At 39.0% G+C, this 24,750-nt stretch overlaps 1 protein-coding gene and 1 long non-coding RNA gene across 3 annotated transcripts; one reads left to right on the top strand and one right to left on the bottom strand.

The window, feature by feature from the left end:
• Positions 1-572: 572 nt before the first annotated feature.
• Positions 573-23,374, bottom strand: YAE1 (YAE1 maturation factor of ABCE1). Of its 2 annotated transcripts, none has more exons than XM_086395983.1 (3): positions 23,203-23,374; positions 21,650-21,771; positions 573-15,616 (listed from the first exon to the last, which is right to left on the bottom strand). In XM_086395983.1, the coding sequence occupies exons 1-3, from the start codon at positions 23,329-23,331 to the stop codon at positions 15,520-15,522; spliced, it is 348 nt and encodes a 115-aa protein (XP_086252109.1). In that variant the 5' UTR covers positions 23,332-23,374; the 3' UTR covers positions 573-15,519. The 2 variants fall into 2 exon arrangements, with proteins under 2 accessions (XP_086252109.1, XP_086252108.1); XM_086395982.1 differs by lacking the exon at positions 573-15,616 and adding an exon at positions 19,178-19,782.
• Positions 16,911-19,847, top strand: LOC147373960 (uncharacterized). Its single transcript, XR_015162290.1, has 2 exons — positions 16,911-17,056; positions 19,592-19,847. It is a non-coding gene; the product is annotated as an uncharacterized LOC147373960 (long non-coding RNA).
• Positions 23,375-24,750: the final 1,376 nt, after the last annotated feature.

Genomic DNA, 24,750 nt, shown 5'->3' with positions numbered 1-24,750 from the left:
AGTAATTAAAAATCATTAAAATTTAAGTTATGTTGGGAATCTGAACAGTATTGTGAGTGATTTATAGTGTTTGGTACAGTGTCTTAGTAAATATTCAGCATATTAAATACTTTATTACATTCAATAATAATTCATTTATATATGCATGATTGTCATGTCAGTGTAACTGAGCCATACTGAAATTATATTTCTCTGTGTTCTGAGTTTCCTGCTGCTACAATCATATTCTGTAAAGTATAATAGATACATATTGTATTAGTGATGCTTTTCAGGTCTTTCTTCCTCTAAGTGCCAAGGTTTGGAAGGGGACTCTTGGTGAGTCATCATCTTGGTGTCTTGTGGTGACAGGTGACCTTATTGTCTGCCTACTGCCTCCAAGCATGGCTTCCTGAAATAAGGCTACAGTTCCCTAAATGCTGACTGGTTGCAGTGGTTTTGTTATTGCTGTAGACGCTGCCACATTCTTGGAATTACCCTTGATAGACCTCCTGGCAAACAGGAAAATATTTTATAACAGATGTCAGGTACTCAAGTAAATTACCTTTAATTATGAAAAACACATAGACTCAGAATTAGTGATCAAAATAGGTTAATTTTTTATTAGCAGTAAAGAGGTATATAATTTTAAGTACAGAAATTTTATCTTCACATTAAAAATACTCAGATCATATAACTGAGACTGAAAAACCCAAATTACTTCAAAATTTTATTAAGGGCCTGTTGAGAGCACATTTTTTAATAGTTTTATTTTTATTAAAGATGATTTTATTGATTTCAAAAAAAGATAAAATCAATTTATATATATAACTGGTAGTAGGAATAGGAAGATTAAAAAAGGAAGGACTGGAGGGACTTCCCTGGCAGTCCAATGGTTAAGACTCTGAGCTTCCACGGTAGGAGGCACAGGTTCAATGGGGAACTAAGATCACATGCCATGGCACGGCCGAAAAAAAAGAAAAGCATTTGATTTTATGTTCATTCATTCACTGAACAGATATTTATTAAACAGTAAATACTACCAAGCACTACTCTAAGTATTATAATCACAACTAAAAAACACTAAAAAAGAAAGAAAAAATTACCACCCTTACATTTGAAAGAAATGTCAATAAACAACACATTCAGAAAAAATTATGAAAGAGTAATGACCAAGAAACAATCCCTTATGTTAGCAAATGTCAAAGAAACAATCAGTTAAACCCTCAATGATGAGTCAGTGATAGCTTATTTTCAACTTGGAAAATGATTTACCAAAAAACAAAAAACATAAAAAGAGAAACAACCACATTACAAATCCTAATAAAACCACTAAGGCACTATTCACAGAATAGTGAAAGAATGGTGTCTATTTAAAAACTTTTAAACCACATGCCAACAAGCAATCCCAATTTATTATGTATCTGTTCCAATAAGATAAGATTCCAGGAATAGAACCAAATAAAAGTTAAGAGAAAAATGTAACTGTTACTGAATATTCTCACATGTCCGGTGGGTTCCCTTGGATACTTGTTATACCCCTACTGTGTGTTCAGGAATTCTATTTCTTCATTCAGTCAGAGGAATCAGGCTCTGGCAAATCGAGTCATATAAATTCAAGAGACATAAACAAGCTAGACTGATTGCGTCACTTTATTTGTTAATATCTTTACAGAGGACAAAATCCCCCTAGACATTCAAGACACCCTTCCCAGAACAAAAGGTACTTCAATGAATTTAAGGAAATCTCCTTAAGACTGTGGGAAAATGAAAAGAATTATCCTGTGGAATGTTGTTACATGTCTATTGAGATTGGAGGGCATCATGGACTTAATGGACATGAGTTTGAGTAAACTCTGGGAGTTGGTGATGGACAGGGAGGCCTGGCATACTGCAGTCCATGCGGTTGCAAACAGTCCGACATGACTGAGCGACTGAACTGAACTGATTGAGCATTTACTCAATGTGTGTCCAGCACTTTACTAAATGCTGAGGAGCCAGATTTTGGTAATATCTATTCAACCCTTCAAAGAGCTCACAAGCTAATGAAGCAACACTGAGGAGTACCTGTAACAAGCTCTGTGGTGGGTAAGAGGTACCAGGGAAACACAGTTATTATCTCAGCCTTGGGAGAATGAGTAATGGTTTTCCTAGTGATGATACTTTAGTTGAATTGAAAGGAGGAGACAGTGGAAAACATTCATTCCAGCAACAGCAACAAATTTACAAGCACATGGAGCTTTAGGAAACAGCATTTGTTATTATCACTGATGTGTGAGGTCACCTGGCAGATGATGACATTGGAAATGAAGGCTGGGACCAGTTGTTTCAGTCATGAGGAGACATGCAAGAGAACAGTAAGATCAAACTTGTGTTTTAGAAAGATCTTTCTGGCAATGCTGAGTGTTCAGCTAAAGGAAACTTCCCTGCCCTCCCCAGGACAGTGTTGGCTACACACCAACAAATATATCTGCACTGATTCTTTTTCTCAAAGCCATCCAAACAATAAGCAGACAATTAACTCCACGTTTGTCTCTTATTAGACACTAGATCTCTGTCTCTTCATGGAGTTCAGGAGAAAATCTAAATAAACCAATGACAAGATTTTAAGAGAGTACACACTAATAATACTACCTATTATGTATTTAGGTCTAACAATCGCCTTACTAGGTAGGTATGAAACCGACCTTTCGTGACAACAGGATTCCTCAGGAGTTTGGGGGTCATGAGGATTATTCTGGAGGTGAGGGTGGAGTAGCGGGTATGAGATGGGTGGGGGATTTGAACCAACATGGTTAAACAGAGAAGAAAATAGGATTTCTTATACAGCTAAAAACTGGGTTTGAGCTGTATATGCTGAGGAATGTGAGGGATTTTTTTTTTTTTTACTAACACCCAATAGGATTTAGGGTCCCCAATTATGTAAAAGAAGATAATTTATCTTTAAGTATTTTTAAAGGTTAGGACACTGCGTATTCTAATTAAGCAACCCAGGTACTGCAAAACTGACACCCCAGCTGAAGAACACATTTTAGATTTGGAACACCAACAGTTCTCTATAAACCATTAAATCAACAACTGACAGTTTCAATTTTGGATTTCAGATTCTAAACTACATGTGCTCTTGAGGTCATTAAACTAGCTATACAGAAAACTATGTAGAAAATTTTTGGTGAAAAATAGATTTTATGTTGTCAAATATAGTCATACACATTTTCTCAGCAAAGCTTTTGACTTACATGGGAACTTTTATCTATAGCTATCACTTTTCAACATTCATCAGTTTATAAGGTAAATTAGTTTCCATTTCTTCTAAGATTACAAGTGACGTATTTTTTATTATAAAATTCCTTTATTTTTGGCCACACCTCGTGGCATGTGGAATCTCAGTTTCCTGACCAGGGATTGAACCCATGCCCCTGCATTGGAAGGGCAGAGTCTTAACTACTGGACAACCAGGGAAATCCTTGTTGTTGTTGTTGTTCAGTCACCACGTCATGTCCTAATCTTTTCGACCCCATGGACTGCAGTACGCCAGGCCTTGCTGTCTCTCACTATCTCCCGGAGTTTGCCCAAATTCATGTTCATTGCATCGGTGATGCCATCCAGCCATCTCATCCTCTGATACCCTTTTCTCCTTCAGCCCTCAATCTTTCCCAGCATCAGGGACTTTTCCAATTAGTCATCTTTTCTCATCAGATGACCAAAATACTGGAGCTTCAGCTTCAGCATCAGTCTCTTCCTGTGAATATTCAGGGTTGATCTCCCTTAAGATTGACTGGTTTGATCTCCTTGCTGTCCAAGGGACTTTCAAATCCTTAAAAAGCCTTTTATTTTAAACTAAAACTAAAATTGTATAATGTTTAAATTTCTAAAGTAAATTCTAAAAAAGGAATGTGCCAGCAAGGGAATAAATAGGAAGCTTTGTTTAATCTGTTAATAACACCAAGTAAGTGGATATAATCAGTGAACAAATTCTAACCAAATAGCCACATACTTAATAAAAGTGGGAAAGCCTTCTCCTTTGAGAGGAGACTATTATTATTAGAAAAGAAACACTGTGGAAATTTCTGCCACTGCTGTGCAATAGGTGGGGTAGCTATAATTTTTCCTACTTCCAAGCTTTGTCAAGCTTACAGGCTCCTTACATGTACAAAGGACTAAGTAACACTAACTTTTCAAAACCAAGCAGTCCACAGTAACATAGTAATTAAATCTAGGCTGGAATAAAGAAAGATTGGAGAAATTTTAACACCTCTAAAAGACAAGTATAGTGGTTTGGAGCATTTAAAAAGTCCTGGAAATCAGCAGTGAAGTGTTAGTCACTGAGTCGTGTCTAACTCTCTGCTACCCCATGAACTGCAGCTCCTCTGTCCATGGGATTCTCCAGGCAGAAACCAAGATAAATTGGAACCACTTAGCCAAGAAAACAAACAAACAAAAAAAAAACCCTGAAAGTAAATAGTGATTTTAAAAAGTGAGGGAGATACAGACAGAAGTTTGTGCTTTTAGAATATTTTATTCTAAGTTGTTATCCTTAAAGTAGTGGTTTTTAGACACAACAGCCTTTTCCTATTCACCTATTTAAAAAATTATGATAGGGCCCTAATTATAACCTAAAGGAGAAATGAAAGGAAGAATATTATCATCAAAAGAATCTGTACTTCTACACGTAATGCTTGGGCACAACTCCACTAAGGCATAACAGAGGAGTCTGATGGAGACAAGGGGGCAGTCTGGCAGGTGAGTTGAACTGGTGACTTGATACCAGGAGCAGTGTAGTTATCAGTTCCAAACACAACACAGTACAACATTCTCTATTAATGCAGTAGTCACAGCCCCTGAAAATTCAGTGTGTATTAAATTTTACTCCCACTCAAATAAAAATATCTCATGATTTTAAAGAAACCACGTACAAGGAAGGTTAAAAAAAAAAAAAGGATTGTTGAAAAAAGATAGAACTAAAAGTTAGGACACCTGACTTCAAGTCCTGAATTTTCCCCTCCATAGTGGACATCAGGACTTTTGGGTACTCAGCATCTGAGTGTCCTTTCTTGATCTGGGGGTCCTCTGCAGGGTGAGGCTTGTTGGGAGACAGGACTTTTCCTCCTAGTGTGACATACCAGATATCCCCTCTCTGGCAGAACAAGTAATTGGACAATCTTCCCTGGGACTTAGAATTGGAAGAGGTTCAACAAAATCTTGGAGTCACAGTGGCAGTGGTGTTGCTGAGAGTCCAAGTGGCTAGAAGTGTCTGGGGGAAGCACTGCCCCCTCCTTTAACTTTCTGGGCTTGGTTCTCCCTTGGTTCCCGAAATCCTGCAAGAAGTTATTCTTTTGGCTTCTGCTGTCGAGAGCCAATTTGATGATCCCATCTAAGGGTCACAACAGGTTCTGTTTTCTCGGGGCCTCTGACATGTTTCCTGACATACACAGTAATTAGAAGCCCTGACTTATTAAGGTTCCTTCTAGGCCTGATGTTTATCAGTCAGTAAATCTCTGAAGGCTGCAGTCAGGGGTACATCCTTTATATGTAGCTTAAGCTTCAGAGTTTCCAAAGGCTTTCAAGCCTATCATCTCATTTGGCTTGGAGAGACAGGGGCACTTTAACACACTGTAAGCAAAGTATTTACCCTCAGTGCCTGGAGATTATAAAGCCTTTAATAAATTATGGTTATCATTACTGACACAGATACATTTTTAAGTGAAAAAATAAAGCTGCTTTTTGTATATCTGGTATGATCTCATTTCAGTAGGGATTTGTTTTGCATGCCAATGAAACCTCTCTGAAGCTCTGATGAAACAATGAATTTCTAGAAAATAAAACTGTCCCATTTGCTAACATGTGTATAGAAAGATTCTGGAAGAATCTGGAGGGGTGTTTTATTAGTTTGCTATGCTATGCTAAGTCCCTTCAGTCGTGTCCGACTCTGTGCGACCCCATAGATGGCAGCCCACCAGGCTCCCCCGTCCCTGGGATTCTCCAGGCAAGAACACTGGAGTGTGTTGCCGTTTCCTTCTCCAATGCATGAAAGTGAAAAGTGAAAGTGAAGTCGCTCAGTTGTGTCCGACTCTTAGCGACCCCATGGACTGCAGCCCACCAGGCTCCTCCGTCCATGGGATTTTCCAGGCAAGGGTACTGGAGAGGGGTGCCATTGCCTTCTCCATTATTAGTTTGCTAGGGCTGCCATAATAAGACACCACAGACTGGACGATGAACAGCAGAAATTTATTTTCTCATAATTCTGGAGACTAGGTATCTGATGGCAACAGGTGTGATTCCTTCGGAGGCCTCACCCCTCGGATGGAGTGCAGATGGCTGCCTTCTTGTTGTGTATTCACATGGTCTTTCCTCTGTGCACTCATGTCTGATGTCTTTTTGTGTGTCAAAATTTCTTCTTCTTAGAAGGGTACAGGTCAGATTGGATTAGGGCCCATCCTCATAGACTCATTTTAACTTCATCATCCCTTTTTTTAATTTAATTTATTTTTAATTGGAGGATAATTGGTTTACAATACTGTGTTTGTTTCTGGCACATATCAACATTACTTCATCATCTCTTCAAAGGCCCTCTCTCCACATATAGTCACATTCTGAGGTTCTTGGGGCTAAGGTTTTGACATGAATTTTGGGGGAACACAATTCAGTCCATAACTGGTAGCAATATGGAAGATTTACTTTTCCCGATATATTTTTTTTTTACAATGTTTCTGTACAAGGAACCTAATTATTTTATAACTTCAAAAAGTGGTTAGAATAAAGCAAAAATACTTTGTGTTCATAATTAAAATATAGCTGTATTCTAGGCTTAGATAATTACAAACTGCATCTTCATTTACATGAATGTCTCCTGGGCTGTGTGAAATTCGAGGGCTGTTGGACAATTCTTTGTTGCAGGACCAACCTGGCAGGGCACGATGCACAGCATCCTCTTCCCAAAAGTACTGCCAAGGAGCATCCTTCCACCATCACTTTGGCAACCAAAAACTTCACTGATCATCATCACTTTAAGTAATTTTATACTAACGTTTGCAAATGTTTGGAAGTGTTTTCTTCTTTCTCTCCATCTCCCCCTTTCTTTTAAGATAACATAGGGAGAAATCACACTAATTACCTTTAGTTATGTCAGTGGGAAGCCTGGCTGTGTCCCAGTCATGGCAGAGTACCATGATAGCTAAAGGTATCCAAAGACAGTTAAATCTCTTGCTGCATTTTATCTAAATTATAGGCATGATGCTCAGGAGCAAATATAATAATAGCTAATGTGTCGTGCTGAAGCTGCTGCTGTGAAGAGCCAATTCGCTGCAAAGGACCCCGATGCTGGGAAAGATTAAGGAGAAGAGGGCAACAGAGGATGAGATAGTTGGATGGTATCACTGACTCAATGGACGTACGTTTGAACAAACTCAGGGAGATAGTGAAGGACAGGGAAGCTTAGCATGATGCAGTTCACGGGGTCACAGAGTCGGACACAACTTGGCGACTAAACAACAATGTGTTGTGAGCACTGAATATGTGCCAGACACTGTCTTTAATGCTTTATATATAAAATTCATTTTTTTTACAATAAAACTATGATAGGCACTAATATTTGAAAGATGAAGGAAGAGGCACAGTAAGGTGCTGCTGCTGCTGCTGCTGCTAAGTCGACTTCAGTCGTGTCCGACTCTGTGCGACCCCATAGATGGCAGCCCACCAGGCTCCCCCGTCCCTGGGATTCTCCAGGCAAGAACACTGGAGTGGGTTGCCGTTTCCTTCTCCAATGCATGAAAGTGAAAAGTGAAAGTGAAGTCGCTCAGTCACGTCCGACTCTTAGCGACTCCATGGACTGCAGCCCACCAGGCTCCTCCGTCCATGGGATTTTCCAGGCAAGAGTACTGGAGAGGGCTGCAGAAAGGTGCAGTGCCTTGCAAATGATGGTGCTGTGCTTTGAAGCAGACAATCTGGCTTCAGGGCTGCCACGCTGAGCCACCACAGGGTACGTGCCCTCCCTTACTGAGTGCTCACTGGGTGCCTGACACCTAGTAAGCACTGTTCTTATGTTATTTCATAGCATGTGATCTTCACAGAAACAATGAGATTGCTATCATCACCTCCATTTTACAGACTTGGAAACTAAAGAGGCTCAAATCTCTTTGGTGAAGTAGACAGCTTATACACATACAATTCATTAACATATACAAAATAATGGCAAACTTAACCAAAATTATTACCACAATCAAATCAATATCGAGAACCAAATAAATTATGTAAATATGTATTCTCTTTCAAATCTATTTAAGTTAGCAGTCAGTCACTTCTCATTGAGCTTTCTGAGGTTTGAAGTGTCTTATTATTGGATATTATATATTGTGTAGAATTGATTTACATGTGTGATATCAGTTTCCCCCAAGAATGAGTGCAAAATAACTCAGCTGGCTAATAGTAGTCTCAATTTTATGAACTGATTGATCTTTCTCTTTTAACACAGAAGCAATAGTAACAGATTCAATAAAGACTTCATTTTATCTGTTTTATTTTGTTAAGAGAGTAGCAGCCCCACAGATTTTTAAGAAAGCTAGTTTGCTCATGCTACCAAGAATGTACCCACATTCTCGGGGCACCACCTCAGTTACAGTTTGGTGTAATTGTTAGCATCAGCTGAAGTAAAACCTTACAGTGACTCTCAAAAAATGTACTAAGGGCAAATAGGAATGGTTTTTCTTTTTTACATAGTTGGAAAAAAATATAAGCAAAATCTTCTGATTTCTTGTATTCCCCCTCCTTACCAGATAGTTGTCTGGGGATCTTCTTCTGATCTACTGTTTTGAATTAAGTGTATCTACCTTTTCCCCAGATTTTGATTTTCATGATAAAGTACATATTGTTCTTTTTCTTAAAAACCAATGCCTCTACAAATATTTTTCTTTTCTTATTGTAAAACAGCACAGTGACATTAAAGTAAGTTCTGAAAAAGGAAAAAAAAAACCCTCTAATCCTACCGTATTAGTATCTTAGTATATTTGAGACTCATATTCTAGTTTTTATCTGCAAAAACATTTTTTACATAATTTGTACACATACATAAGAAACATTTTACAGTGACTTTTACTTTTGAAATACCATAATTATTTTCCCTGTTTCTATAGATCTCATAGTGATCATCTGTAATGAGTGCATTCACATTTCTGAGTGGATATATCAAAATATCCTTAGCAATTCTTTTACTGTTGGTCATTTAGGTTGTTTTTAATCATTATCTACTTTGCATAGGCAATAAATATCTTTTTGCTGAAGTTTCTTCTACGTGTTTAATTACTTTCTTAGATCAAATTCCTAGATACGGGTGTTTCTGATTTGATTCATACTCTGCTATATCAAACCAGAAGCTATACTGATCTTCAGCACCCATGTCTGTCTCTCTGCTCATTCTTCCCACTAATTGAACAGGATCTATCACGAGTCACTCAGTTGGTTAGTGGCCTGACTTTCTCAAGTTGTCCCTTGGTTACTTCCTTGGTGACAGCAGTATCCTGTGATGAGGTCAGGAGCCTCATGTTTACTAAAGAGGTGGGGCCTGTGAGCAGCTGAGTGAACCTGGCTCACACCCCTGACCCCAGCTCTGCTGCTACCTTCATGAAGGCAGTCCTTTGTTCTAGCACACAGACAGAAAGCAAAACAGTCTCTGAGCTGGGGTCACAATACTATGCCATATTCTAGACATCCAATGAACCTCATACAGGCCTATAAGGTTAAAGTACAGACTAATAATATGTTATTTGGCATCTTGAATAGCAAAACAAAGTGACTTCAAATGAAAGTAGTTTAACTGGCTCCCACCTTGGATTTAAATGTCTAAATGCATTAAATGAGTTTTGGATCATAATCAACTCTATGGCAATGATTTCTAGGATGTGTGTGCTCAGTCACTCAGTCACATCCGGCTCTTTGTGAACCCATGGGCTGAGGCCCGCCAGGCTCCTCTGTCCATGAGTTTTCCCCAGCAAGAATACAGGAGTAGGTTGCCATTCCTCCTCCAGGGGATCTTCCCCAGCCAGGGACTGAACCCATGTCTTCTGTGTCTCCTGCATTGGCAGGTGGATTCTTTACCACTGTGCCATCTGGGAAGGCCCTGATTTTTAATATAGCAGATAGATTAAAAATTGTGGTTAGTTTATACAAAGTAAAGACTTCATCATTGAAGGTTCTCAAAGTATGATTTGATGTTTCACTGTAGTTTATCATCATAAATTAGAATTTCTGGATGTTGTAGGATCTGATATTTGAAGGAAGGTGTTTTATAGTATAGTTTCCAAATAAGAAAAAGAAAGATTTTATTCTCAGGTTATTTATGTTATATCCTCATTCCAGTCCAGCTTTACTTTATTGGCAAGGGCTGTCAGTATGATTACTGTCAAATCATTCATATTATTATTACAAGGGACTTGAAAAATCACTTTAGCTTTATGTTAAAAATTCTTTGTAAAACCTTACACTTATTTTATAAATAACAAAGCAGTATGATATTATGGTGACTCTGCAATCCATAAGGAAATAGACTTAAATATTAGCTGGAATGAGTTGTGTTTAATGTGAGGAAAATGTACCTAGTTGTGTATTTGTTGACTTAAAAAAGGAGGGTTGTGACCTATTTGATAGGCTAAAAAAGTAAGCTGCTGTCTCTGTCTTACTATCCCTAAATCCTGAGTTGTTTGTATCTGTGTATGTGAGAGAGATTAATGTTTGAAACAGTTTAGGCACAGTCCTGACAAAGTAGAAATGCTTCATGCATGTAAAATTGTAATCTTATATCACTTCTGATTGAAGGTTATATGCTTTGAGTTCTAGGCATTTATTTTTAGGTCTCAGGGATTTGGAGAATAAATGGTGCTTTTTTCCTGCCACCAGGTTTTCTTATGATTGGTTATTTTGATTGAGAAAAATTCTCAGCCTGAAGTGTGAGTTGTTTAGTCGTGTCTGACTCTTTGTAACCCCATGGACTGTAGCCCACCAGGCTCCTCTCTGTCCATTGGATTCTCCAGGAAAGAATACTGGAGTGGAGTATCCAGAACCAGGGTCTCCCTTTTTTTAAAAAAGCAGGGGGAGTACACCTTACCTTTCTGAGTTTTTTTTTTAACATACTCCAGAAACCTCTCCCTATCCTTCCAGTCTTACAAAAGACTCAATTTGTTTGGCACAGATAGCTTCAGGAATAATCACTGGCTTCCTGTCTTGAGAGCACAATAGGTATCAGGATGCACCAGCACCACCCAGTGGCCTTGAACTAATTCAACAACTCTTGGAAATAAACCAGATCCAGAAGTTCAGGGTCGGCCTCTCAATTGTGAACTGTCTACAAAACAAACAGGATTCAACTTCTGCAGATCTGAATTCGTTGTGCGTAGTTCTTATTATACTTTAATCTTCATGAAAGAGCAGAATATAGGGCAAGAAAACGGAGTTCGGTGTATGGTAAGGACTCTAGGCTCTTTTTGGCAGATCTGTAGCAATACATATTCTTGCCAGTGATGAACTCACACTCTGTATTTGAAAGTTAAGTAGGAAATTTATGAAAGCGAAAGAAACATTATGGCAACAAGTGACACAAATTATCCTCTCCACGAGGACTCTAGAAAGTCTGAGTCCATGGAGACTTTAGTTTCTGTATATGCAGAACACACCTTTCATTAACACTTTCTAGATATTCTCCCAGTAGCAAATGGCATTTAATTTCTTGTTTTAGATGTATAGCAAACAAATTTTTCTCTTCTTGTAAATGCTGATTACTATACATGTTATAGAAATAATACTTGCTGACTAGGTAAGACTGGAAAAATGCAGAAACATAGAAATTAACAGCAAGGGGGAAATACAGTTCATAGTCCCTTCACTAAAAACAGTCACTACTGCCGTGTTATTATTTCATACACATTTACCCAGAGCACCAACTCTGCAGGTACAACTGCTTTGCTTTCAATCTCAACTGGCCCGTTTAATATCTGTGATTGGATAAGCCAGTCTTCTTGGGCTCTGGTTTCTTCATCTTTAGGATGAGGATAATGAATAGTCTTGATGCTTAGGGACATTATGAGGATTAAACAATACAGGCGAAATTTTCAGGACACTGCCTGTATATCCTGTATACCACGTTAGCTCTTAACTTTCCACTCCTCTATTTCCTCCAATTCCTTCCTATTGTCGTTAGACACCATGTACCAGGCAGTCTGCCAGAAACTATTTATATATCCTTCTAGTTTTTTCTTTTGTAGTATCTTTCTGTCCTTAATAACTAAAACTGTTCAAATAAAATTTTTATCACTAAAAATTATACTGTAGTATGCCGGGGTCCTGCCCCGGCTGATCCAGGGTATTCGAAGCGGGGACGGCGTCAGCGACCTATTTATTTAAATATTTTATCAAAGATATACAGAGTAATAGGATGAGGATAGCTCAGTAGGAAAATTCAGTGGAGAAAAGAGGCTGAGTAGCTTGGTTTACGCGGGAGACCAATAAAACTTCAAGACAAGAAGTTTGCACCACTTACGAAGGCCGCAGGCGTCCTTCCGTTCTCCCGAAGGAGAGGAGACACTGAGGCCTCCCCGGTCGGAAATTAGAAGCCCAGGCATAATTAGTAAGCATGGTGGGTTCCGCGCTCCAGATGGAGACTCAACCAGAGTGAGAGAGAGAGCGACATGGGGAGACCAGTATTTCGAGAAACTGATCCCAAGTCTTTATTTTCCATGGTCTACTTTTATACACTGAGATGTTATGCAAAAGTCACGCGGGGTCAGCAGTCCTGACTTTTATCAAAGTCAGGTGCTTCATACAAATGTATACAGAGGTCTTAGGGGTGTTACATCATCTTCTGGCCCGGGGGGCCTGCTGACAATTTACGACCCTCTCCTTGTGACAGCGGTCAGTCAATCAGGACATTTATTTCTCCAGGGCTGATTATTCTCAAAACAGACGCCACCCAAATAAAGTTACATTCCTACAGGGTGAGGGTGTAGTGGGTTTTAGTTAAGGAAAGAATTTACTTAGCCCAAGGTCTAACGTGATTAATATCAAAGGTTAATACTTATTCCTTCTATATATTCATTAATGTGTGTAAGGGCAGGGGAATATGGAGACTTAGCAACAAACATTGGCTCAACAAATGAAAAACCCTTCACCAACACAATTTCTAATTAGCCCACTATACTTATAGTTTTCTAACTTCTCTAAAGAACCTGTTTTTAGAGGGTTTAAAGCATCTCGTGCCTCTCACGGTTGGGAGGCTGTGAGCAATCACATGTGGCCCGACGAGCCTGTCAGGCAGGCTAGAGAACCTTCAGAGGAGTTCGTAGGTTAAAACACTCTTGTCACACCCAAGAGTTTTTATTGACTGGAGCTCTAGGTTAACTCCTTCTCCGAAAGAGGTGGTGGGGGACAGCCCCCCGTAAAGTCAGAGGTGTAGGTAAGAGCACAAAGTAGTAAAGTAGGCAGGCTCTGGTTATGGGGGTAGACGCTCGAGGATTTCCAGGGGGACTCCTGAGGCTCGATCCCGCCTTTGTGTATGTCGAGCCTCCTTCCTCATGACCTTTGCCATGGGCGGAGTACCTCACTCTGGCCCCCGACAGTAGTATTCATTTAGCAATTGGTAAATAACATTGTCTTAGTGCCACTATTTAGCTTAGTACAAGATAAAGACAGAATTTGTATATGTGGATTCTTATTAACATGTAAAATGAAAAAAAAATTTAAAAGGCAAACATAAAGGTTTGTTTTCTCGTCTAAAAATAAAATATGTGATGTATTTTGGAATTCTAAATTCCTGATTACATTTTCATTGTGGCTAGCAGATATAGTTATTTTTTCCTCTCATCAAGCAGCACATATACATCTATAAACAGGGTGTGATGGTTAAGTGCTGGGGATATAATGATGAATACGGTACTTCCCTGTAAATTTGAAGTCAGAGGTACTCCAATTGATACAGAGGGAACACTGGAAAGGGCAACCACCTCTGCCTAAGATAGGTAAAATTTGAGTTAGGACTGACAGATAAATAGGAATTTGTTGGGAGAGAATGATGTGGAAGGAATGTTGGGAAGGAATGATGGTCTTCTACTCTTCCAGGTAGAGGAGTCAAGAGTGAGTAAATTTAGAAGTTGGGAATTGTCCACGTAGAACTGCAGTATATAAAGAAGTGCAGAGTGTCTGTGTGCATAGTGGAGCAGGATGCAGGATGAGAAAGACAGTGCTGCTTGGGTCTGGAAATGAAATTCAAGTTTATAATTTACCCAGTAGAAGCAAGTAGTAATGAGCAGGACAAAGAGGAAAAGTGCTGCTGCAGAAGGCAGGTAGGGGGATGTAGAGGTAGATGCCAGTGATGGAGGAGACAGGGGAGAAGACTAGAAACCAGTCAGTCAGGGCAGCTGTATGACCTAGCAGCCACCAGAGACCTCGGCAACAAGATGAGGAGCGGGTGGGGAAAAAATAATTTGAGACAGTGACAGCAGACTCTTCTTCCAGGTTCGTTGAGAAAAGGCAGTAAATGAGGGCAAAAGAAAGAAAAGTAATTATGGAGGTGAAGTACTGATATATTAATGACAGAGACTTGAGAATTTCTGTACAGCAAGAAATCTGAATGGTAGTTTATTAACATGACATATGATATTCACTTCATCTACTGGTCGGAAATTAAGAATCTCTCTCTAAAATACAAGTGAAAACTCATAGCGGTCAGAAGGACCATCATTAAAAAGTCTACAGATAACAAATGCGGGAGAGAGTGTGGAGAAAAGGGAGTCCTCCCACACTGTTGGTGGGAATGTAAATTAGTGCAGCCACTATGGAGAACAGTATGGAGGTTCCTAAAAATGGAGCTATCGTATGATCCAGCAATCCAGTAAATGCCCTACTCCTGGGCATATATGTACACAGAACTATAATTAAAAAAGATACATGCACCCCTATGTTCATAGCAGCACTGTTCACAATAGACAAAACATGGAAACAACTAAATGTCCCTGGACAGATGAATGGATGAAGAAGATGTGGTACAAATATACAATGGAATACTACTCAGCCATTTAAAAAATGAAATGATGCCACTTGCAGCAACATAGATGGAAATAGAGGTTATCAGACTAAGTGAAGTCAGAAGGAGAAAGAGAAGCATCATATGACATTACTTACGTATGGAATCTTAAATATGACAAAAGGAACTTATCTACAAAACAGAAACAGACTCACAGACAAGAGAATGGACCTGTGGTTGCCGAGGGAGGGGATGTCGGGGAGGGATGGATATGAAGTTTGGGATTAGCAGAGGCAAACTATTATATACAGAATGATAAATAACAAGGCCCTACTATATAGCACAGGGAGCTATACTCAATATCCTGAAATAAACCATAATAGAAAAGAATTTGAAAAAAGAATCTCTCTATATATTTATTTCTCTTTCTCTTAGACTGGAACACAAAGCTTTAATTAGTTTGAAGATAGGTGAAAATCACAGCTTGGACTTGGTTCAAGGCTTTTATTTTGGTGTACCACAAAAGCAGTTAATGAGCAGTGCTAAGGATATAAATGAGGTAAGGATGAGGTAGGTGAATTCAGCTGCCCACTGTCCACTTGTCTGTGTATCACAAAGATTTTGGTGGCTTCAACAGCTCTGTCAGAGAAGAATAGTATTATGGGCTTTAAAAAACCCAACAACAAATAAAAAACTCCAGGTATGTCAGTATCTAGAAATTACTTATTTAAGGTGAAAATTCTGTTTTTAAGGAAACCACATCACCCAAGCCTAATGTCTGGATCCTGGGTCTTGAAACTCTTGGCTATATCTGCTCTGGGGCAATCTTGCTTTATATTTATGTTTATCTAGGGTCTTTTCATGGCGAGAATTGGTAAGCCTACAATATACAAGGCAGGGTAAAAGACACAAGGCAAGGTTTCTTGCTGGTTTTAGTACAGAGGCTCAGGAAACACAGGTATAAAATGAGCATTCCATTACTTTTTCTCTGCATTTCAGGAACTGTTGGGGGCCAGAGTGAGGTACTCCACCCATGGCAAAGGTCATGAGGAAGGAGGCTCGACATACACAAAGGCGGGATCGAGCCTCAGGAGTTCCCCTGGAAATCCTCGAGCATCTACCCCCATAACCAGAGCCTGCCTACTTTACTACTTTGTGCTCTTACCTACACCTCTGACTTTACGGGGGGCTGTCCCCCACGACCTCTTTCGGAGAAGGAGTTAACCTAGAGCTCCAGTTAATAATTCCTGGGCGTGATAAGAGTGTTTTAACCTACAAACTCCTCTGAAGGTTCTCTAGCCTGCCTGACAGGCTTGTCCGGCCACATGTGATTGCTCACAGCCTCCCAACCGTGAGAGGCACGAGATGCTTTAAACCTTCTAAAAACAGGTTCCTTAGAAAAGTTAGAAAACTATTAGTATAAGTATAATGGGCTGGTTAGAAATTGTATTGGTGAAGGGTTTTTCATTTGTTGAGCCAATGTTTGTTGCTAAGTCTCCACATTCCCTGCCCTTACACACATTAATGAATATATAGAAGAAATAAGTATTAACCTTTGATATTAATCACGTCAGACCTTAGGCTAAGTAAATTCTTTCCTTAACTAAAACCCACTACACCCTCACCCTATAGGAATGTAACTTTATTTGGGTGGTGTCTGTTTTAAGAATAATCACCCCTGGAGAAATAAGTGTCCTGGTTGACTGACCGTTGTCACAAGGAGAGGGTCATAAATTATCAGCAGGCCCCCCGGGCCAGAAGATGATGTAACACCCCTAAGACCTCTGTATATATTTGTATGAAGCACCTGACTTTGATAAAAGTCAGGACTGCTGACCCCACGTGACTTTTGCATAACATCTCAGTGTATAAAAGTAGACCATGGAAAACAAAGAATTGGGATCAGTTTCTCGAAATACTCGTCTCCCCATGTCGCTCTCTCTCCCACTCTGGCTGAGTCTCCATCTGGAGCGCGGAACCCACCATGCTTACTAATTATGCCTGGGCTTCTAAGATCCGACCAGGGAGGCCTCAGTGTCTCCTCTCCTTCGGGAGAACGGAAGGACGCCTGCGGCCTACGTAAGTGGTGCCAACTTTTTGTCTTGAAGTTTTATTGGTCTCCCGCGTAAACCAAGCCACTCAGCCTCTTTTCTCCACTGAATTTTCCTACTGAGCTATCCTTATTCTATTACTCTTTATATCCTTAATTAACGTTTAATTAAGCAGTTGTTTCCTGATCTTCGCCTACGCCGTCTCTCCTTCGAATACCCTGGATCAGCCGGGGCTGGACCCCGGCAAGGAACTTCTGTTTTTCAAAAGGCAATGTAAACTTAAAGAGATGTTTTCAATCAAACAGCCTCATTTAACTCACCTAATTCTCTTGGCTCCCTTTTCTGTGAACATCTACACAAAACACCCTATTTTCAATGGCGCCAAAGGTTGTTATCCTCAGGGAATGTCAGGGTGAACCCAGATAAGATCTCTAGATTTGCTGCACTCATGAAATTTTTAATCAGGGTGACTTTCTTGAGATATATTATTAAAGATGGGTATATTTCATATCTAAGAGGCTGCTTATAATATTCCAGGTGGATTTGAGATTTTTGCTGCATTCATACATATGGTAGTAGTATCTGTATAACAAGGCAAATTACTAAATCTCTGAAATAATATTATTTACATCTAGAGAGATGTAATCAAATACTTTTTAAAAACCAGCTATCAAATGTCACTTATCTTCAGTATGTTTTAGTAAATTCTAAACACTTTGTGGTTTTCTAATTTCAAATTTGTTGCCTCAATTTCATAATGTTTGGTGAACTTTAAGGAAGTTCAAAATTGCAGTAGTACATTTTCTTGATCTCCTGAAATACCTCTTTTATCAGATAAGACTGTCTTTTAGAGTAGATGATAGATATAAGTTAAGGCTATCAATGAGGGGCAATCATTTGGGTGTCTCCGAAGTCGGATTTGTTATATAAATTTGTGTTTCAGGCAAAAAAGTGATGAAAAACTTTTTCCTGATCTTACATGCTTAGGTCCTAGAGCAAAAATTTGAATCTAATTTTGTCTATGCTAGACTAAGAATATTGCTACAATAAAGAAGTCAGTGGCTTCAATGTTTTATTACTAAATAAATAAAAGGAAAACTGCAGTTTAGGAGTAATGTGGCGCACTGTCAAGCAATACTACTAACTGGTTACAACTTGGAAAAGCCAGGTAAGTACTTGAGCATGGAATGGATTTTCTGTATTTTCTTGGAATTGTGTCCTTACTTCTAATCATCACAAAACTGAAACAAACTTTAACAAATATCATGATATCACTTATATGCGGAATCTAAAAAAATTATACAAATAGATACAGACTCACAGACATAGAAAACAAACTTAGTTACTAAAAAGAGAAAGGAGGTGGGGATAAATTGGGAGTTTTGAATTAACATGTACATACTACTATATATAAAATAGATAAAAAGAATCTACTGTATAGCACACAAAACTATATTCAATATTTTGTAATACCCTATAATGGAAAAAAATATATAACTGAATCACTTTGCTGTGCACCTGAAACATTATTAAAAAATTACACTTCAACAAAAAATCAGTAATACTTAAAAACTAAAGCAAACTTTAGAATTGTTTTTAATTATCAGTATAAACATGTCTTCAGTTTTATACTTATTAGCCTCTTAATTTCAAATATACTACATATACTATCTATCTATCTATATATATGTATGTGTCTATTTACAACTTTGGCCATTAGGTTATTTTTTGTAACTTTGGTCTGATTAGTTGATGAGGTCCTAATCACAAGACAATGTGACAGGAGCAGAAAGCAGGGCTAAGTCCTTACAAAATAACAGTTGATGCTTGAACACATGGGTTTGAACCCTGAGGGTCCACTTCCACTTGGACCTTTTTCAATAGTAAATATTACAGTACTATATGATCTGAGGCTGGTTGAATCTGAAACTCATAACTGCAGATATGGAGGGCCAGCTATAAGTAGTATGCAGATTTTTTTACTGCATGGTGGATGGGTACCTTTAAAACCTGTGTTGTTCAAGGGTCAACTGTAGTCTGATTCTTGTTAATTTCTGATAGTAATGAGTCCCCAGAAATTTGAAAATGAAGACAACTGGAATTTTTGAGCATATCTTAAACCACATAAAAATTACCATTGACAAAAAAAGAAGGATTATATTACCTTTAATATATTAATTTTGAAGATGTTTCAACATTACATGAAGGGATACCCTTACAAGTGAAGTGTAGAAACCAGTGCAAATTTTGGTTAGCTTGTTCAGAAACAAAATGTTCTAAGAATGTTCTGAACATTGCCTCCATTATTAAAGGGAAGGTAATTTTTACAGTTGTTTGAGGTGTTGTAATATGTCTACTGATACTCCCAGCTGTTTTACCAAACTGGCTGTCTGTTCTAAAATCCAAGTGAGGCTTGGGTTTTCAGGGCATGCATGCTCCTGGGCTCTACAACATTCTAAAGATGAACAATCTACCTGACTACGATTCTTACTACAGTTTTTGTTAAACTCAGCATTATTTTCACAGAATCTTTCATCTTTAACTTCATCAATCTTTTCCTCAGCTGGAGCTACATGACAAAGGTCCATATCCTGAAGGGAGTCCAATAAATCTACAACATGTGGCTGTGAAGTGATTGATTTCAGATGTCTGAGCACATACTCTTCACACTGGCCAACTGCATCCAGAAGATTATTTATTTTACTGATCAAAGCCGAACTATTATCATGAAGGTGACACCAGGAGAGCAAAGCACTGAACGAAAATATAAATAAGAGTTAAAGAGGAAAAAATTAAACAATCAAAGGCTTTTAGAATTTTTGAAGCTAAGGCTTACGTTTCTCTTCTAGATAAAATCATGCAAAAATTAATAATAATAGCAATGTGAGTCAAAATCAGGAAAGTAATGATGGTAAAATAAGATTATAAATATAAGGACATTATCTTTCAACAGAAATTAAACAACTGGAGTTAATCATATAAACTGTTTATAATTCATAACCCCTCCTTCACAGGTCCTCATCTATTTTTCCTCATTTTATTTTCCCCTTATAGCTTCTGTTGAAGATGGATACAACTCAAGAGAAAGAAAAAACCTGAAAAATTAGTTTTTCTTTTAAAGGCAGCAGCCAGCTTCTAAACTAGTGATTCTTAATCTTGGATGCACATCAGAATTACCTGCAAAACTTTTAAACTTTATCAAGGTCCAGGTCACACCCGAGACCAATTAAATCAGAATCTCTGGGGGTGTTATTTTTTAAAAGCTTCCCAGCTGATAACAAGGTGTAACCAAGGTTAAAAATCACTGTTATAACCGTATAGCTGCTTGACATCAAAACTGAAGGTGAGGGGAAAAAAAGTTTTGAGACAACTCACTTTTCCAACTTTGTTAGAGTAGATACTTTACTAACAATTTTATTGAAGAAGGTTAGAATTCTTCCAGTCCTAATAATTATTTTTCTTTACTTTTTTTTTAGTATAGAAAGTACTTTTACTTTCCTACATTCATATTATTCATGTCACGAAATAATGGTTGTTGTGAAAAGCAGTAATGTTAGCAAGAACTGTTTTTTTTTTTTTTTTGCCAAGTCACACAGCTTGTGGTAACTTAGTTCCAGACCAGGGACTGAACGCAGACCGTGAAAATGAAAACATGAGGTCCAAATCCACTGCATTGCCAGCAGATACCCTGCAATAAGCTTTCTAAGCTTATAAAAAATTAATTTAACTTGATGTGAAGATGAACACATGATCATTTTCTTACTATAGTATACTATAAATGCTGATTCCTGACAGCTGAATTTTATAAAACCTCAAATGTAATGAACTTTTGTATTGATAACTTTTTTCTAATTTTATTTTTAATTTTTATTTTTTTCTTGGCTGTGCCACCTTATGGCATGTGGGATCTTCATCTCCTGACAAGAGATCAAACTTGCATACCCTGCATTGGAAGTGCAGAGTCTTAACTACTAGACTGCCAGGGAAGTCTCGGTCCTGTTTTGATAACTTTTATTTTATACCTTGTAAAAATCAGTGATTCTTTGAAGCATTTATGTTTTTCTCTAGAGAGGACTGTTTAAAAGGTACAAAGCATCAAAGAGGACAAGCCTGTCGTGCTCCTAGCTCCATGTGCCTTTGGACCACTTGGTTCTAATACATGCCATTATTCCTATGAAATCCTGACAGGTGTTCAAAGTTCAGGAATAAAGTAAATGGAATAATTTTTCTGTTACTGGCTATACTCTTCATCAGGTACTTCTAGTCTAGACATCTGTTTTATTGTGTTCTGTCACATGTGCAAGAATAAAAACGTTACCCCAAACCTGAAGATTTTTTCAATTACTTTGAGATACAGATTGGTGGTAGTTCAGGTAGCAAAAAAGAAGACACCTTTGTATCATTTCTTTGCAATAAAAGACAACATCTGGCTTACATATTAAAGTGGATAACTGCTGACTTTTTGAAGGCAATTTTAGTCTATGCTCTGCAGTACCCTTTTGTGGATTTAACACGAGGGGAAACACTTCAGCTTACACTTTATTTTTACATATTACTTTCATCAAAACCCTCCACTAGTACAAAGGTTAAAATAATTCAGCATTTAAGTTTTAAAAATTACCTCAATGTTCCTCTAAGTTGTCCATAGTTTATGATGACTTCTGCACCTTCCTTATAACCTTGATTGAAGCCTTTTTGAAGAGTAACTGCTTTGCCAGCATCTATTCCATCTCTGTAGCCTTCCTAAAAATAAGTAATGAAGAATTACAGCTGTAACTTAACACCAAGTAAACCAGTGTAGGTTTTTCTAGAAAGTCACAGAACCAATTTAGAAAGTGATGAAACAGGCCTCTATTGTGTTATTTAACATCATGGAGAACCATGATGGCATATTAAACATATGGCATAATCACACAACCAAAGTAGACTATGCTTCTCATAAAAGTTTATTGTTGGTTTATCCCATTTTTGTAGTCTAGATTTATTGGACACATTTTAAAATACTGAATCTACATATTAAAAAAAAAAAATCCGTGGTAGCAATAGCTCCACAGAAAGGAAACATGGAGAATTAGGTGTCTGGTCCTTTAGAAACTGGTTTGGTGTGGGTGGGTAAGGCAGGGCAGGGTTACCAAGGTCTTGGAACTGGAGTAGGGAAAGAGGAAATTGGTATAGTAAAATGAAGATGAGAGGTCTGGTTTTAGAAATTTTGCTTGATTTAGAAATTTACCTTAATTTAAGTAAACTGAAAATCCTCTGTGCGCAAGGATTTTGTCCTGCCACAACACTCAAAAGGTGCTCAATATTTACTGGTTTAGCCTCAGCTTCACGTAAGGCATTTCTGAAGTTGACAACATTGTTGTTGTGCTAAGCAAATATTACTTTACTGAGACATTAAACAAGGGCAGATTTAATGGCAATTTAATGGTTGGCAAGGACACTAGCAGGCACAGATCTCACCATTTGGTCCTCACCCTGAACTAAGCTCCGAAAGCTCCACCTGGAGACTGGGTGTGTGGTATTAAGCTGAGACTCAATGAATAGTAAGACAAATTAGAGATGGATAATTCACACCCAACAAATTAAAAAAACACATTAATACTCCCTTACGTAGCCACCACCATACCTTATTTTGTTCAGTCGCTCAGCCTTGTCTGACTCTGTGACTCCATTCCTTATTAGCTTTCTCTTATTGCCCTCTGACAACATTCTTAAGTTCATTTTCCCCATCTGTCCTGATTAACACTACTCCTAACTTTAGGCTCCCCACTCATTCAAGCAACCCATGTCAACTGCCTACATGTCCTTGGACAGACATAATTAGAACAGTGTAAATGTTTCTCGTCCGCCCCTTTCCTTCTGATGCCCATCAAACTGAAATCTCTTCAAAGTCTTTGACAAAGGTTATTTTGTTCGGTCCCCGGTGTCCATCCAACACACTCCACGGGCGCTCGAGGAAAGCATCCTGTGGTGTCGCACGGTTTCAAGTAACCCACTGGGAAACCGTAGCAGAACATGGGCCAGACTGAATGGTAAGGGAGAGGGAGGGCAGCGCCAGGCCAGGCCGCGACCACTCCAGCCTTCATCCAGGGACCCCACCTTATCACAACTCCCAGCTCCAGTGCTAACAACCCGGTACAGCAATGGACCCCCGCCCCCTCCACGCAGATTTACTTTGACTCGTCTCTGCATGTGGCTCCGCCATTCCCGTTGCACCAGGAGCGACTCATCAGCTTCCTCGTCAAACACGTCCCTCTCCTCTTCAGGACCTTGGACCAAAGAAGCAGCTTGAACCCACGACATCACTGAGGCAACCACAGGGCCGCCGGACGCCGGAAGGGCCGGCAACTCCTTCCGGTCCGAGGGGCGGGACGAAGACAGGCAGCCGGGCTCGCGGCACTGCTGCGCGTGCGCGTAGTTGTGCACGGTGTCTGAACGTCGTGACGGGTTCACCGGGTGGTCGCGGGTCCCAGGAAGGTCCTGGTTTCCCCCTGAGGCTTTTGTTCCCTGATATTTGGAAGTACCCATTACTAAGCTGGAAATGTCACCGTGCACTTGTGGGCGAGGCCGGTTCCTCCCACGTGGAACCACTCTGACCTTGACTGCGGAAGGCAGCGCCAGCGTTCAGTGAAACACTGCACTTCTACCGTGGTGTCTGCTGGGGTCTGGGTTTTGAAGACGCGTGCATTGGCAAAACCCTTCGAGGTAGTTCTTTTGAGGCACTCCGTTATTTTAGAATCCCTTTCAGTGCAATTAAAGGTTTGGACTGCCCGACTGTTTCAATTGTTAAGAGCGTGGAACAAAGGACATTAAAGAAGTTAAGATATTGCAGCCCTTTTGAGATCAGTAAATATAGAGAGCGTTTATAAAACGAAATGTATTTCTCATTGATTCACAGCATCCTTCTCTGACTCCTGTTCCTTCTGAAATGCCAGAAAAGACTGGTGAAGATGGAGACTTGTCTTTATATAAGAACTCAGCACCAGCACTGTTCCAAACTGTAGTAGGTGTTGAAACAAAAGTTAATGAATGAATGGATACCATCAGTACTCCTGTTTGGCCCTTTGCGTGCTCATGTGGTAGTGTGTGTTCATAGTTCAGTCCTGTGTGACTCTGCAACCCCACAGACTGTAGCTCTACAGGCTCCTTCCTCTGTGCATTGAATTCTCCAGGGAAGAATTCTGGAGTGGGTAGCCATTCCCTCTTTCAAGGGATCTCCCCTACCCAGGGATGGAACCAGGGTCTCCTGCATTGCAGGCGGATTCTTTACAGTTTGAGCCACCAGGGAAGCCCATGTGGTAATGATGATTTACTTAACCAACAAATTTTCTTGAACATTTGCCTCGTGCCAGGCACCGTTATATGCTTTTGAGATACATCAGTGAACAACACACGGAAGTCCCAGCTCTGACATTCATGAGGAAATATAAGTAAATTATACCGTTTGTTACAAGATTATGATACATGCTATGAAAAAATGTTTAAAAACAAACTAAGTAAAGAGAGCTATGGGTATGTGTGTGAGTGAGGGCAGTTGGGTAGTATATGTTATCATTTTAAATGTTCAGAGAAAACTTTTTGTATATATTTAATATATGAAAAATATACACAATACTTGGTAGGTCCATGGAATATGTATACAATCATTGTATACTTTGTAACAAAAAACCTTAGTAAACTAATCATAATCCAATATAATTGATAATAAATAAAAAGTTACTC

The sequence above is a fragment of the Bos grunniens genome, chromosome 4 (genome assembly GCF_055505025.1).
Source record: "Bos grunniens cultivar Pamir isolate PY7600 chromosome 4, Bosgru_T2T1.0, whole genome shotgun sequence".
Classification (NCBI taxonomy): domain Eukaryota; kingdom Metazoa; phylum Chordata; class Mammalia; order Artiodactyla; family Bovidae; genus Bos; species Bos grunniens.
The sequence above is the reverse complement of the archived record's forward strand: the minus strand, read 5'-3'. Positions and strand labels throughout refer to the sequence as shown.